We start from the raw sequence: 15,751 nt of genomic DNA, 5'->3' as shown, positions 1-15,751 counted from the left end.
CAAATACAGCAGGCAAACTGTTAAGACTGACCGATCTAGAACATAGTGTTGAACTAATTTCAGTCTCAAGTTGTGCTAAATGCTCATCATTAGTATGACACAGTTTGGTCCATGATATGGTTTAAGGCCAAGACAGATCCCAATTTGTTACAGAAACACATAGATTACTGTTGCTTTTTTTTGTTTTGTTTTTAAATATATATATATTTTTAAAAGCCAGGTATACTTCCACATACAAAGGCAGGTTTTCCCAGGAGGAATTTACAGAAAGTAGTCTGGGGTGCACCGGGTCACATGAGGCTCTCCACGACGAGGTGCTGGGTCAAACTGAAGGAAGGAATACTTCAAAGTGTCATCTAATTCCATGATAGCAGCCTGGTTCCCACAACGATAACAGTAATTGGGTGCACTGAAAATGGTAACCACATTCTAATCGTGACACCAATTGTATCCCTCCATTACAAGTTGGTGAGCACGAGAAACCAGTGAGACTACTGGCATGGTTAAATGTTTCAGAAATATCTTGTCCAAATGTGTAGCCAGCACCGCGTGGTGAAATACCCCACCCACCACGATCATCTGGATCTGACTGTAACGGATCACACATTGGGCCCTCATGTGGAACTTCTTGTAAACGATCCAGGGCTCTTATATGATCCAGTGTATCTATGGATGGGGAGAGGACACCATGGAGGCAGAATGTCTGTCCATCTACTAAAGCTGTAAGTGGCAGATAATCAAACAGATCTGTAAAGTATTTCCAAACATTGGCATTTCCAGACTTTCACAGACATTCATCATAAAAGCCATATACTTGGGTAATTTGTCGGCTTTCGTGGTTTCCTCTCAATATTGTAATACGTTCTGGATAACGCACCTTTAATGCCACAAGAAGAGTCAGAGTCTCCACAGAATAATAACCTCTGTCTACATAGTCACCCATGAATAGTTTGTATCTGGTGATTTCCCACCGATTCTAAAGAGTTCCATAAGATCATGGAATTGACCATGCACATCTCCACAGACGGTAACAGGACAATGGACCTCATTTGATTCTTTTGTTAAAATTTCCTTAGCCTGGTTCTCGTTACGTTGTTTACACTCGTTCAGCTGCTCGACCCACTGGTCCAGCTCCTTGGTGAACGCCTTGTCGTCCATGGTGGCCCGAGCCCCTCCCCCGCTGCCTCCGGCACCCCCTCCCCGCCCCTGCGTGCCCCAGTGCCAGGCGCCTCTCCCCTCACCCAGCACCCCCCCCTGCAGCCAGCTCCCAGCGGAAGTGGAAGGAGCCGGGAGCGCGACCCCGCACCCCGCCCAAGCCCCGCGGGCGGCTCCTGGCGCACGGCCCCCAGTAGACCCCCGCCCACCCTGGCCCGTTGGGCCGCGTGCCCCTGGAGTCGGTGAAAGGCGCGGGGAAGGTGCGGGTCTTCCGCGCAGCTCCCGCCAGACAATGGGCACCTGCCGCCGCCTCCCGCCTGCCGGCCACTCCCGGTTCCCTTACCCCTTCTCTCTTGCTCTTTCTCTCTCTTAGTCTATCTAACTAAAGATTTGTCAATTTTGTTAATCTTTTCAAAGAACCAACTTTTGGGTTTGCTGATCTTCTGTGTTGTTTTTCTACTCTCTATTAAAATCTTTGCTCTAATCTTTATTATTTCCTTCCTTCTGCTAGCTTTGGATTTGCTTTTGTTCTTCTTTTTTCAGTTCCTTAAGTTGTAAAGTTAGGCTGTTGATCTGAGATATTAATAAAAGTGTTTATACCTATAAACGTCCCCTTTATCACTTCTTTCCCACAAAAAGATTCTCTTTGTCTTTATCGTTGAACAGTTTGATTATCATGTGTCTCAGTCAGGTTCTCTTTGAATTTATCCTATTTGGGGTTCCTGGAGTTTCTTAGATGTTTATGTTCATGTCTTTCATTGAATATAAGAAGATTTTGGCCATTATTTCTTGAAATAATCTTTCTGCCCCTTTCTCTCTCTTTTTTCTTCTGAGACTCCCATAATGTGTATGTTGGTTCTCTTGATAGTATCCCATAGGTCCCTTAGGCTCTGTTCACTTTCTTCAATTATTTTTCTTTCTGTTCCTCAGACTCAATAATTTCCATTGCTCTGTCATGAAGACCGCTGATTCTTCTGCTTGATCAAACCTTGAGTGGAATCTTTCTAGTGAATTTTTCATTTCAGTTATTGTACTTTCCAGCTCCAGAATTTCTTTTCATTTACTCTTATGTTTTCTATCTCCTTATTGATATTTGTATTTTTTCCATACATTGTCTTCTTGGCTTTTTCCACATCTTCCTTTAGTTCTTTGAGTATCTTTAGGGCAGTTTTTTAAGTCTTTGTCTGGTGAGTCCACCATTTGGTCTCTCTTAAGGACGGTTTCTGTTAAATTTTTTTTCCTTTCCCTGGGCCATACTTTCTTGTTTATGTACCTTGTGATTTTTTTTTATTGAAAACTGTACATTTGAATCTAATAATGTGATAACTTGAGATCCAAAATTTCCCCTTCCCCAGGGTTTGCTGTGGCTCTTTCCTTTGTTTGATTATTGTGGGCTGTCTCTGTGCTGGGGATCAGTCTGTGGTGTAAACTTAGGGTGTTCTCATGTCTTTTCTGATCCTGTACCTTTTGCTGGGCATCTGTGGTTGCTTTCTAAATTCCCCTGTATAGTAGTTGCTTTTGAGTGTCCTAGTGCTTAAATGTTTGGCTCCCGAAAGGGGAAAAAGAAAAAAAATGAAGGGGGAAGAAAAGAAGAAGAAAAAATTTACAGTCCTTTAAGTCCCATGTAAGTTGCTTCAGACTTATGCTGAGGGGCTGCCAGCACAACTGTCTAGATGGGGAGCAGATTCTTGGAGCTTCCTACTGTACCATCGTCCCAAAATCCTGCTGTGTTCATTCTTTCCTGCATACTACTGTATCAAAATGATTTTCAGCATGTAATCAATATAAAATATTAGTAGATAGTTCCCTTTTCTCTTTCCACACTACATCTTGGGAGCCTGGTGCGTGCTTTGCACTCCCAGCATGCCTTGGCTGACACCACGTTCCAGTGCTTGGTGGCCACTGCATCAGTCAGAGCAGGTCTAGAATTACCGAGGGAGGGCTGGTGAGAAAGCAGCGACAACGATGACAGTCATAATAACTCCAGGTCACGTTCACTGAGCGCTTGCTCTGGACTGAGCCCTATTCTAGTTGCCTGGGGTGGTCCTGCCCTCCGGGAGCTGACAGGCATCTCCAGCTTCTCTCCCCATGTGGCTTGTCCTCAGCTCCTGGCCACCCTCGTCTCTTAATTGTCTTCTAGCCTCAGCGCCCCCCTGAGCCACCACTTCTTGTCTTTCCTGGGCAGATTCCAGGAGAGGCATCTGATGGGCCCTTGTGACCTTTGGCAGGTCAGGGGTTCCCAGCATAGTGGCAGGGAGAGAGAGAGGGTGGCCCCTAGGCCCATGGACAAGGCTGGCACCCGGAGGCTGGAGATCATCTGAGACCTTCTCTTCCTGGGCATTTGGCCTCTTTCCAAAGGCCACAGTCTTGGCCACTCAGGGTCTCCTGCTCCCACTGCTTCTGATAAACCAACCATCGACATTAGTGTCAGCAAAGCCTGTCTTAAAGGGCCAGAGGGTAAGCATTTTCAGCTTTGTAGGACAGATGGTCTCTCTCTCAGCTACTCAGCTAGCTACTCACTCAGCTAGGTGTTGTAGCACAAAAACAGCTCAGTAAGTACTCAGTGGGTGTTCTAGTAAAACTGTATTTCCAGAAGCAGGCAGTTGCCATATTTGGCCCACAGGCCGTAGCTTGCCGGTCCCTGCTCTACCCCTGTCCTCCTGCCCCATGGCTTCTGCCCACATTCCCTTTGTCTTCGCTTTGCTGTTCTGCCTCTGCTGCTCCTGTCCCCCTCTCGCCTTCCACAGCCATGGTGGCTCTCCCTTCCTGGGGCACCACTCAGGGTCCTCGACACCACTGTCCCCAGTTATGAGTGAGGGGCGCTACTTGCCCAAAGCTGGGGGTTTCATTCATTCTGCAAATGCCCCAGCAGCCCTCTGGGCCCACACCCTAGTCTGAGCAACGTTTATGATCTTAAGACACCAAACACTTGGCAGGCTTCCTGTGCCCAAGACCTGGCTATGTCCTCAATCAGTTGATGAGTTCACTGGCCCAGGAGTGGTGGCCTTGTCCCCCTTGCACAGGCTTTGGGTTCAGGGCATGGACAAGGCCCTGAGAGCAGCTGCCCCAGCTCCATCCAGGCTGCCCAGCCTGCGTCACCCTCTCTCAGCTCTCCTTCCTACACCCACTCTGGCTCCCTGTCAACCTTGAGGGCAGGGATTTTTGTTTGTTTTGGTCACTGCCGTGTCCCCAGGGTGCGGTGCCCAGGAGAGTTTGATAAATGCCCAATTGGCTCCCCTTGAGTAATTAAACAGGTGGATGCTGCTGAGAATTCCAGGTACTGCTGCTTTAGGAACTCAAGCTCTAAAACCCCCTCTTCCAGGGAGCCCTCCCTGGCTGCCCCCTCCCTCAGGCCCTGGGGATGTCTGTGTCCAGGGACTGGCCAGGGAGTGTCCAGGCACTGAGGGGTTGGCTGGGGTGTTTGCAGGACAAGCCAGGGAGAGCTTGTCAACCATAAAACGGAGATTAGGCTTCCTGCCAGGGAGGGAGCCACTCAGAGAGGTGCAGGTGGAGCTGGGAGCCTTGTCCCGGGCCCTGGGTCTCGGCCCCTCCCTGTCCCGAGAGCTCACGACTGACCCCATCCCTCTTACCCACAGGATCAGCTGGCAGTCGGCCAGGAGGGTCACTGGCCCCGCCGAGCTCCCCCGTCTACCTCGACCTGGCCTACTTGCCCAGCGGGGGCAGTGCCCGCCTGGTGGACAAGGAGTTCTTCCGGAGGGTGCGTGCACTCTGCTACGTCATCAGTGGCCAGGACCAGCACAAGGAAGAGGGCATGCGGGCTGTCTTGGATGCACTTCTGGCTGGCAAGCAGCAGTGGGACCGTGACCTCCAGGTGCGTGATGACCTGGGTGTGAGACAGTCCCAGTGACAGCAAATGTCACTGGGACATTGCCCAAGCTCTTGGCACTGGGCAGGGCCAGCGCTTCCCGGTGTCTTCCTGCTGAACCCACACTGTCCTGTGAGGTTGGTGTGACCTTCACCCGCATCCAAGGAGGGAGTGGGGCTCAGAGAGACTAAGCCATGTCCCCAAGGCCATGCGGCAATGAGGTCAAATGCAAGAGTCCCACCCAGCTCTCGGGACTCTGTTCCTCTTACATCCACTTCCTTGTCTGCCGCAAACCTGGGTGAGGTCTCAGGGTGGGGCTGGTTTGATCACCTCGCCTGACCCCTGGCACTGAACCTCCCTAATGTTATGAGAATCAGCCAAGAGGAATAGGTGACATGTGTGGTGTCTACACAGCTAAGAACGTTGAGAATTAACCCTGAGGGCTGGGGTTGTCCCCATGGGAAGCCTTGAAATAGAACCTTGAAGGGTGAGGTGAATTTGGATAGAAGGAGCCTCCAGATACCTGGCCGCCCACTCAGCCTGTGAATGTGCTGACACCCAGCCTTGCACGCAGCTTATGGAGCAGCTGGGAGGGAGCGTCCCGGGCAGAGGGCACAGTGTGGGCGAAGGCCAGTGGCGGGAGCAAGCTTAGTGTATTCAGGGAGCTGGAGGGAGGCCTGGGCAAGAGAAGAGGGGGCGATGGCAGCGGTGGGGGTGGGCGGGAAGCATGGAGAAGAATTCGCAGAAGAGTGGTCTGGTCTCCTGGGTTGTGAAAGGGTCCTTCGGGTGCCATGGGAAGGAGAAGGGACTTCGGGGACAGGCTGGCCGCCGGCTGCAGACATCCAGGCCAGAGGTGATGGAGGCGGAGACAAACGCGGTCAGAGAAGAGGGGCCTCAGATGCCTTGGGGCTGGGCCGGGAGGGCAGAGGGCGCTCCCCCTCACCGTTGGTCCATCTGTCCCACCCACAGGTGACCCTGATCCCCACCTTCGATTCGGTGGTGATGCACGAGTGGTATGAGGAGACGCACGCCCGGCACCAGGCGCTGGGCATCACGGTGCTGGGCAGCAACAGCACTGTGTCCATGCAGGACGAGGCCTTCCCCGCCTGCAAGGTGGAGTTCTAGCCCCGCCCCCAGCACCACCCCCCGCCCCGAGTCCGCCGCAGTCCTGAGGTGCACCTGTGTCAGAAATAAACCAGGTACTCCGCGCGGCTGTAGCCTCAGTTCCTTCTGCCGGCAGGAGACTTGGCAGCACCCCGGACGGTCATTGCTGCCATGTGGGTCCCCAGTTTTGGGGGGGAACAGCTTCTGTGGAATCCCCAGTAGCCTCCAGGTCAGGCATGCTCTGGCTTCCATGTCACAGATGGGAAAACCCAGGCCCAAGGGAGGCAGTGCCTCTCAGGTGATGACCCCTGGCCAGTGGAGCTCGCCGCTGACCATGGCCCTCCAGCCCATCCCAGCGGCCGTGAGGGCCCCGTTCTATAGACGGGAAAGGCAGCTGCCAGACCCCGGCCACACAGACCATTTAGTGGCCTAGCAGAGATTTGAACCCCAGTCTCTGTGCTCCAAAGCCATTAAACAAAAGTTGCCCTCTGTTCCTAGGCATAATTGGCACTCGTGGCAGGAAAGTCTCACTCTACAGCAAGGTCTTAAAAGGTAATCTGAGGGAATTCTCTGGTGGTCCAGTGGTTAGGACTCAGTGCTCTCACCGACGTGGCCTGGGTTCAATCCCTGGTCAGGAAACTAAGATCCCACAAGCCACTTGGCTTGGCCAAAAAAAAAAAAAAAAGCAATCTGAAACTTAAAAGCTACAAAACATCAATTTCCCGATGAACCCCCTCCCTGATCTCTCTATTCTGCATGTACAGAAACACCTAGATAGTGTTTTCAGTAAGATGCCATCTGCACTGGGTTGAATGTTGACCTTAGAAAACTTATGACCAAGTCCTAACCCCTCAATACCTACCCCCCTTTTCCCACGAGGAGAGACTTCTTAGTCCAGGGTCTCAAGACGGGTTACTGTTTATACATGAGGTTGTATCACCCTGATTTTTCATCTTGGCCAAACTGTTGAGTACATACAGGTGCTGCCTCCTTGTTCTGATTTCATTTCTTTCCAGGGAGATTTTCTTATATTTATTTTCAATTAGCTGGTTCACTTTTTTTTATTAGACATTTGTCTTTTTCTCATTCATATATCATAATTCCTTTTTTTTTAAATAGGGACAACAAACTTGTTAAAAATTTTAATTGCAAACAAAAACACGTAACACAGGGACTTCCCTGGTGGTCCAGTGGTAAAGAATCTGCCTTACAATGCAGGGGACGCAGGTTCAACCCCTGGTCAGGGAACTAAGATCCCACATGCCGTGGGGCAACTAAGCCTGTGCGCCACAACTACTGAGCTCAACGCCTCAACTAGAGAGCCTGGTGCCGCAAACTACAGAGCCCATGCGCTCTGCAGCCCACGCACCACAACTACAGAGCCCACATGCCCTGGAGCCTACGCACCACAACTAGAGAAGAGAAAACCTGCTGCCACAACTGGAGAGAAGCCCGTGCGCTGCAACAAAAGATCCCGTGTGCCACAACTAAGACCTGATGTGGCCAAAAGTAAATTAAATAAATAAATAATAAACATTTTTTTTAAATCCTCAAGAAAATATTAAAAAAAAACACGTATAACATAAAATTTACCATCTCAACAATTAATAAACTTTTGCGTTGTACGTTTTTTTCCAAATTTACCTTTCAGTTTTGTTAATGAGTGGTTTTGCTGTAAACATTTTATTTTTATCATTTTCAAGCCACAGTTCTTTAAATGTCTCTCTTTTGTGCTTTTAGAGGCCCTTCCACAGTTGGCACAAATTCTCCCAGGGTTTTTTATTTCTGTTTATTTTTACCCACCTAGGACTTATTTTGGGATGAAGAGAGAGGTAAGGATTGCCCCAACCTGGGCAATTCGATTGTTCAGTGCTATGTACAAATTTGAAACACTCCTTCCTCCCTGAAAAAGATCCCATGTGTGTCGTTTCTTTCTAAATCTGTTCTAATCCATTGCCAACTTTTCTGGCCATCTCCTTGTTTTCGTTGGTATAGCTTTATGTGCCTTAAGAGCTCACCAGGCAGGTTCTTTCTCCTTAATTTTACTTTTTTCCTTCACAAAAAATTGTTTTTACATTCTGATTCTTCTTGGAGTTCTAGAATCTCCACGGAGGGGGCCCAAACACATGCATAAGAAACGCTGTCAACTTCTGCTGCTGACCAGATAGTGGGCTAGAGTCCCAATAAAAACAACTAAAATTGCTGGGTAAAAATGAGTTAAGTCTTGATTAACATAATGTAAGGGTTAAGTCTTAATTTCTGGTTGCTCAGTGAGCAACCAGAAAGTAAGTAACAGTCAGAGGCCAGACCAGTGCAGACAGAAAGCCCAGGAGGGAAGCGGCTTTTGTGTTAGACAAGGCAGGTTTGGTCTTCCATTTTCATGGACCTTCTGATAAGTAAAGACCTCAAAGCATGAAGTAGAAATCAAAATAAGATCTTCCCAAGAATGGAAAGCAAACTTGGGCGGATGACATGGTTTAAAGTAGTCCAGGATGAGAGGGTGTGGAGAAAAGGGAACCCTCTTGCACTGTTGTTGGGAATGTAAATTGATACAGCCACTATGGAGAACAGTATGGAAGTTCCTTAAAAAACTAAAAATAGAACTACCATACGACCCAGCAAACCCACTACTGGGCATATACCCTGAGGAAACCATAATTCAAAAAGAGACATGAAATGCTCATGAAACTGCAAAACACTGTCAGGTGAAATGTGTAATGATTATGGCCAGTGCTTCTTTTTTAAACATTTTGTTTATTTATTTGGCTACACCAGACCTTAGTTGCGGCACGCAAGATCTTTAGTTGCGGCATGTGGGACCTAGTTCCCTGACTAGGGATTGAACCTGGGCCCCCTGCATTGGGAGCATGGAGTCTTAGCCACTGGACCACCAGGGAAGTCCGTAGGCCAGTGCTTCTTAAACTGAGATCCACATAACACATTCTTCAGCATTTTTGAGTTCTGTAGGAGAATTTTTAATTTTAGTTTTTAATTAGATGCTAATTTAAAAGTTAATACAAGCATATTTCAAATTATCTGATACACTTATTGTCTGTTGAGGAGACAGGCTGAAAAACTACACTGACAAACAGTTTTCGATCACAGGAGGGCTCTGTATTTATGATTGCATTTATGCTGAGGGATCCACCAAAGAGTTTAGTTTTAAATGTGTTGGTAAGAATGTCCAGCCCTACTACACATCCTGATGTCAAGAAGGTAACACTTATCCCACAACTACTATTACACAACTCTTATTAGTTTCAAATACAGGGAAAAAAATTTCACTCTTTTTTACAGTGATAATTTGCAATTGAAAATCATTTTCATAGAATAAAATGTTGATTTCTTATTTAGTGACTATGATACTATCATTTGACAATGGTACATAAAAGACCTGTACTCAGAAAACTATAAGACACTGATGAAAGAAATCACAGATGACACAAACAGATGGAGAGATATACCACGTTCTTGGATTGGAACAATCAATATTGTGAAAATGACTATACTACCCAAAGCAATCTACAGATTCAATGCAATCCCTATCAAATTACCAATGGCATTTTTTTACAGAACTAGAGCAAAAGATCTTAAAATTTGTATGGAGACACAAAAGACCCTGAATAGCCAAAGCAGTCTAGAGGGAAAAAAACAGAGCTGGAAGAATCAGACTCCCCGACTTCAGACTATTCTACAAAGCTACAGTCATCAAGACAATATGGTACTGGCACAAAAACAGAAATATAAATCAATGGAACAGGATAGAAAGCCAAGAGATAAACCCACACACCTGTGGTTAACTAATCTGTGACAAAGGAGGCAAGGGTATACAATGTAGAAAAGACAGTCTCTTCAATAAGTGGTGCTGGGAAAACTGGACAGCTACATGTAAAAGAATGAAATTAGAACACTCCCTAACACCATACATAAAAATAAACTTAAAATGGATTAAAGACCTGTGTAAGACTGGACACTATAAAACTCTTAGAGGAAAACATAGGAAGAACACTCTGACATAAATCACAGCAAGATCCTTTTTCACCCACCTCCTAGTGTAATGGAAATAAAACCAAAAATAAACAAATGGGACCTAATGAAACTTAAAAGTTTTTGCACAGCAAAGGAGACTATAAACAAAATGGAAAGAGAACCCTTAGAATGGGAGAAAATATTTGCAAATGAATCAACGGACAAAGGATTAATCTCCAAAATATATAAACAGCTCATGCAGCTCAATATTGAAAAAACAAACAACCCAATCCAAAAATGGGCAAATAGACATCTCTCCAAAAAAGACCTATAGATGGCCAAGAGGCACATGAAAATCTGCTCAACATCACTAATTATTAGAGAAATGAAAATCAAAACTACAATGAGGTATCACCTCACACAGGTTAGAATGGGCATCATCAGAACATCTACAAACAACAAATGCTGGAGAGGGTGTGGAGAAAAGGGAACCCTCTTGCACTGTTGGTGGGAATATAAATTGATACAGCCACTATGGAGAACAGTATGGAGTTTCCTTAAGACACAAAAAATAGAGCTACCATGTGACCCAGCAGTCCCACTACTGGTCATATACCCAGAGAAAACCATAATTCAGAAAGATACATGCACCCCAATGTTCACTGCAGCACTATTTACAATAGCCAGGACATGGAAGCAACCTAAATGCCCATCAACAGATGAATGGATAAAGAAGATGTGGTACATATATACAATGGAATATTACTCAGCCATAAAAAGGAATGAAATTGGGTCATTTGTAGAGACGTGGATGGACATAGAGACTGTCATACAGAGTGAAGTAAGTCAGAAAGGGAAAAGCATATCGTATATTAACGCATGTATGTGGAATCTAGAAAAATGGTACGGATGAACAACTTTGCAAGGCAGAAATAGAGACACAGATGTAGAGAACAAACATATAGACACCAAGGGGGGAAAGTGGGAGGGGGTGGTGGTGGGGTGAACTGGGAGACTGTGATTGACATACATACACTAATATGTATAAAATAGATAACTAATAAGAACCTGCTGTATAAAAAATAAAATAAAATTCAAAAATTAAAAAAAGGGAGACATGTACCACAATGTTCACTGCAGCACTATTTACAATAGCCAGGACATGGAAGCAACCTAAGTGTCCATGGACAGATGAATGGATAAAGGAGATGTGGTACATATATACAATGGAATATCACTCAGCCATAAAAAGAAACAAAATTGAGTTATTGGTAGTGAGGTGGATGGACCTAGAGTCTGTCATACAGAGTGAAGTAAGTCAGAGAAAAATAAATACCGTATGCTAACATATATGGAATCTAAAAAGTTTGGGGGAGGGGGAAGGGTAAGCTGAGACGAAGTGAGAGAGTGGCATGGACAGATATACACTACCAAAAGTAAAATAGCTAGTGGGAAGCAGCCGCATAGCACAGAGAGATCAGCTCGGTGCTTTGTGACCACCTAGAGGGGTGGGATAGGGAGGGTGGGAGGGAGACGCAAGAGGGAGGGGATATGGGGATATATGTATAGATATAGCTGATTCACTTTGTTATACAGCAGAAACTAGCACCACATTGTAAAGCAATTATACTCCAGTAAAGATGTTAAAAAAAAAAAGTCTTAAGATTTATAGATTTTAAATAAATACTTATTGAACACATAAAAAAAAAAAAGTAGTACAGGATGATGGTGACCCTGGGGGTCTACTGGCAGAAACTTCAACCCCAGTCTTAAAGAATTACCCCAGTCACATCCCAGGAAATTAGAGCCAGAATCAAAACTCACACCCTATCAGTGCTAGCAGCAAAGACCTGGTATCTTTAATCTTGGTGTCTTTGCTGTGTTTAATCTTAAAAAGTGAACAAAGAGCAAGAGAGAGTAATATTTGTAGAAGAACGAAATAGAACTAAGAGAAATTAAAAAGTAAATAATCGGGTTGGGTCAACAGTGGATTTGAGATAGCTGAAGAGAAAATTGGTGAACTAGAAGACGGAACTGAATGAATTTCCCAAACATGGGAAGAAAAAAGATTAAGAGACAGAGGAGAGAGAGCAGAAGCAAACTCTGAAGGGGATAATGGTGGATAATTGTCTAGAACTGATGAAAAGTATCAATTCACCCGTATTCAGAAAGCCAACCAAATCCCAAGCAGGATATATAAAAAGACAACTGATAGTGTAGGAAACCAAAGTCAACAAGAAAAGCAGACCAAGAGCCAGCTCCTCAGCCCCACAACGTGAAGCTCAGGACACAGTGGGGCACCATCTTTAAATTGCCAATAGAAAATAGCAAGAAGTTCTCACGCAGCAGAAACATCTTTGGGTGAGAGAAATGAAGACCCTCACTGAAAGAAATTCTGAGGGAATATTTTTTCAGGCAGAGAGAAAATGATCCAGGTGGAAGTGCTGACTTGCAGAAGGAAACAGCAAAAAAGCAGGAAAAACATTGGTGCAGCTAAAGAAACATCACCATCATTAACAAGAACTATAATGTCCAATATGTAGGATTAAAAACTAAATTAAATTTAGGCAAAAATGGCAAATAATAAGAGCTGATTGGAGTAAGGTTTTAAAATCTTTGTGTTGTTTGAGGGGAGAGTAACATATTGCTTAGCTGAGCAGAGTAGCAATATTAATAGTTATAGTAAATACTAGTAGAATAGAACTAGTCTATAACTTCCAAATTAGTAGAGGGGGAAAAATTAGAATGAAGAAGAAATAATCCAAAATAAGCCTTCCGTAAGGAAGGAGGTACAAATAGAAAGCACAAAATAAGATAATGGAAATACATAAAAATTTTCCAGTAATTAAAATAAATGCAAATAGACAAAAACCTCCAGTTAAAAGACAAGATTTTTTAGACTATTTTTTTTAATTCAAGTTTTATGCTATTTACAAGAAACATCTCAACATGAAGGTGCTGACTATTTACAATAACCAGGATATGGAAGCAACCTAAATGTCCATCAACAGATGAATGCATAAAGAAGATGTGGCACATATATACAGCAGAATATTACTCAGCCATAAAAAGGAACAAAGTTGAGTTATTTGTAGTGAGATGGATGGACCTAGAATCTGTCATACAGAGTGAAGTAAGTCAGAAAGAGAAAAACAAATACCGTATGCTAACGCATATATATGGAATTTTAAAAAGCGGTACTGATGAACCTAGTGGCAGGGCATGAATAAAGACGCAGACATAGAGAATGGACTTGAGGGCACGGGGAGAAGGGGAAGCTGGGATGAAGTGAGAGAGTAGCACTGACATATATACACTACCAACTGTAAAATAGATAGCTAGTGGGAAGCTGCTGCATAGCACAGGGAGGTCAGCTTGGTGCTTTGTACGACCTAGAGGGATGGGATAGGGAGGGCGGGAGGGAGGATCAAGAGGGAGGGGATACGGGGGTATATGTATACATATAGCTGATTCACTTTGTTGTACAGTAGAAACTAACACAACATTGTAAAGCATTTATACGCCAATAAAAATGTGAAAAATAAATAAATAAACATGAAGGTGCTGAAACTTTGAAAGTAAAGGATGGAAAAAAATAAACCTGGCAAATACTAAAGAAAAAATTAAAGCTGATAACCCCATACTAATAAAGTTATATGTTTGGTATAGTACTAGAAATAAGGACTATCAAATCAAAACTTTTAATTCACCAAGAAGATGTAACAGTTCCAAACTTGTATGCACCTAATAACAGGGCCTCAAAATAAATAAAGTGAAGAACCACTGGAGGGAATAAGTTTATCTTTAAAAAAAATCTATTAATAGGTTTTCTAACATTGATCCATCCTTACATTCCTAGAAAGAACTCCACTCTGATTTTTATTTTAATAAGTTGTGTATGTGTTGTGGGGAGAGGGGGGTCTGGGCTTTTGCACTTAACACTTGGTGGACCTTTCCCTGCCCTTCAGATTTCTGATGCTGCCGTGTTTCTCATCACCCTCATTTAGCAGCCCAGCATGATGGAACTTCCACCGTCTAGAACATCAGGTGGCAAGATGGGAAAGGGACACGGCAAATCAGGCACCAGCTCCTAAGGGTTTCCACCAGGAAGTTACATGCCACTTCCACTCTCATTTCATTGGCCAAAGCAAGTGACATGACTGCCTAATTCAGAAGCTGAAAGGTATACTCCTCCCTTGTACGTGGAAGGAGGAGAATCAGAAATAGTGGTGAAAATCAATGAATAACCATTGACACGTCCCCGTAAAGAGATAGTTTTGTCCTGGCAGGAGGTTGGCAAGCTCATTCTGTAAAAAAAAAAAAAACACAGATGATTTTTTTTGGTGTTGTGGGCCATAGAGTCTGTCCAGACCTCAACTCTGCTGTTATAGCTGAACAAATGGAAATAAATGGCTGAATTCCAATAAAACCTTATTTATGGAAAGAACCCAGTGGGCTGGATTTGGCTTATGGGCTGTGGTTTGCCAACTCCTGGTCTAGGGCATTACTCTGACTCTTTCCCATCTGCCTCCTAGAACAATTTGGGGCCTGGAGTTCCCCGCCCCCTCTTCCTCCTCTCTCTTTCTCTTTCCTCTCTGTGCCTCTCTTCTTCCTCTCCCCCAGTCCCTCCTGACAGCTGTCTGGCCCAGCCTCTGCAGAGCATACGCTAAAAATATCCCGTCGGCAGCCGAAACACCTGGGGACCCTGGAGCATGCGGCAGGAGCCAGATGTGCGATCTTGACCCGGGCACCCACTCTCTGCGCTGCGTGCTCGTCGGCAGCCCCTCCCCGATACTCACCCAGAGCCTGATCCGCAACCGCCCCCTCATTTCTCTGTGTTGCTTCCACATCCACATCCCGCCTCCAGGCCTTTGCACCCGCGGTGTCCACTCCCTGGAATGCCACCATCCAGCCATTCATCAGTCAGCACGTACTGGATGCTGCCCTCGCGGGGCAAACAGTGTCAAGTAGGGGAGTCAGACACATAGGTGGGGACAACAACCCACAATGACGGGTGTGGTGGGTGGCACGGGGCGCCAGAGGAGCCCCCCAGGCCTGGGGGTCGGGGAAAGCTGCCTGAGGATACAAAGGATTAAGCCAATGATAGGGGATGGCAGCATGGCTGGCGGAGGGACCCACAGAGGCAGAGGCTTGGTCTTTTAGAGGAACCGAGAGGAGACATAAAATTGAAGCTCCCGGAACACTGGCAGGCCGGGGGCGGGGCCGGCCCTGCAGCTGCGTGGACACCCCACTGAGCAGTTGAGACTTCCCCTTCAAAGGACTGGGAGTCAGGGAGAGAGGGGTCCAAGCTGGGGAGCTGTGAGCATGCCAGGGCTGGCACTTGGAGTTGGTAGAGGTTCCCGAGGGGATAGAGACGGGGCTGGGGAGACCGGGTCCCTCATGGGGCGTGGCCAGGGCACTTTTCTGGAAAGATGTGGACTCTTTGAAGGCCACGATGGAGGAGGAAGGGGTAGCCTTTCTCTGAAAGAGCAACGTAAAACCTCTGTATCTTCCAAACCCCACCTGCTAGGGGCCCTTCTCCAGGAAGCCCTCCCTGTTCTGGTCCCCACCTCCAGCCCAGGCCCTTCTCTGGCTCCTCCTGACCCACTCCCTTTAAAATGCCACCGTGTCCACCAGTGAGTCACCCTCTTGTTCTGCCTTCTGGTCTGTAAGCTGGGTTGCTGCTGGGCCAGGACA

At 45.9% G+C, this 15,751-nt stretch overlaps 1 protein-coding gene and 1 pseudogene across 1 annotated transcript in view; one reads left to right on the top strand and one right to left on the bottom strand.

The window, feature by feature from the left end:
* The window catches only part of MAP1S (microtubule associated protein 1S), a 28,151-nt gene extending 20,423 nt beyond the window's left edge, over positions 1-7,728 (top strand). The window contains exons 6-7 of the mRNA XM_007195483.2: positions 4,752-4,987; positions 5,951-7,728. Of these exons, the coding sequence (XP_007195545.2) occupies positions 4,752-4,987; positions 5,951-6,106 (392 nt within the window). The 3' untranslated portion in view covers positions 6,107-7,728. The remainder of the gene's footprint in view (positions 1-4,751; positions 4,988-5,950) is intronic.
* Positions 133-1,158, bottom strand: LOC114235682 (serine/threonine-protein phosphatase 2A catalytic subunit beta isoform-like; annotated as a pseudogene).
* Positions 7,729-15,751: the final 8,023 nt, after the last annotated feature.

This window comes from Balaenoptera acutorostrata, chromosome 2 (assembly GCF_949987535.1).
Source record: "Balaenoptera acutorostrata chromosome 2, mBalAcu1.1, whole genome shotgun sequence".
Classification (NCBI taxonomy): domain Eukaryota; kingdom Metazoa; phylum Chordata; class Mammalia; order Artiodactyla; family Balaenopteridae; genus Balaenoptera; species Balaenoptera acutorostrata.
This window is presented reverse-complemented; position numbering and strand designations above follow the sequence as displayed.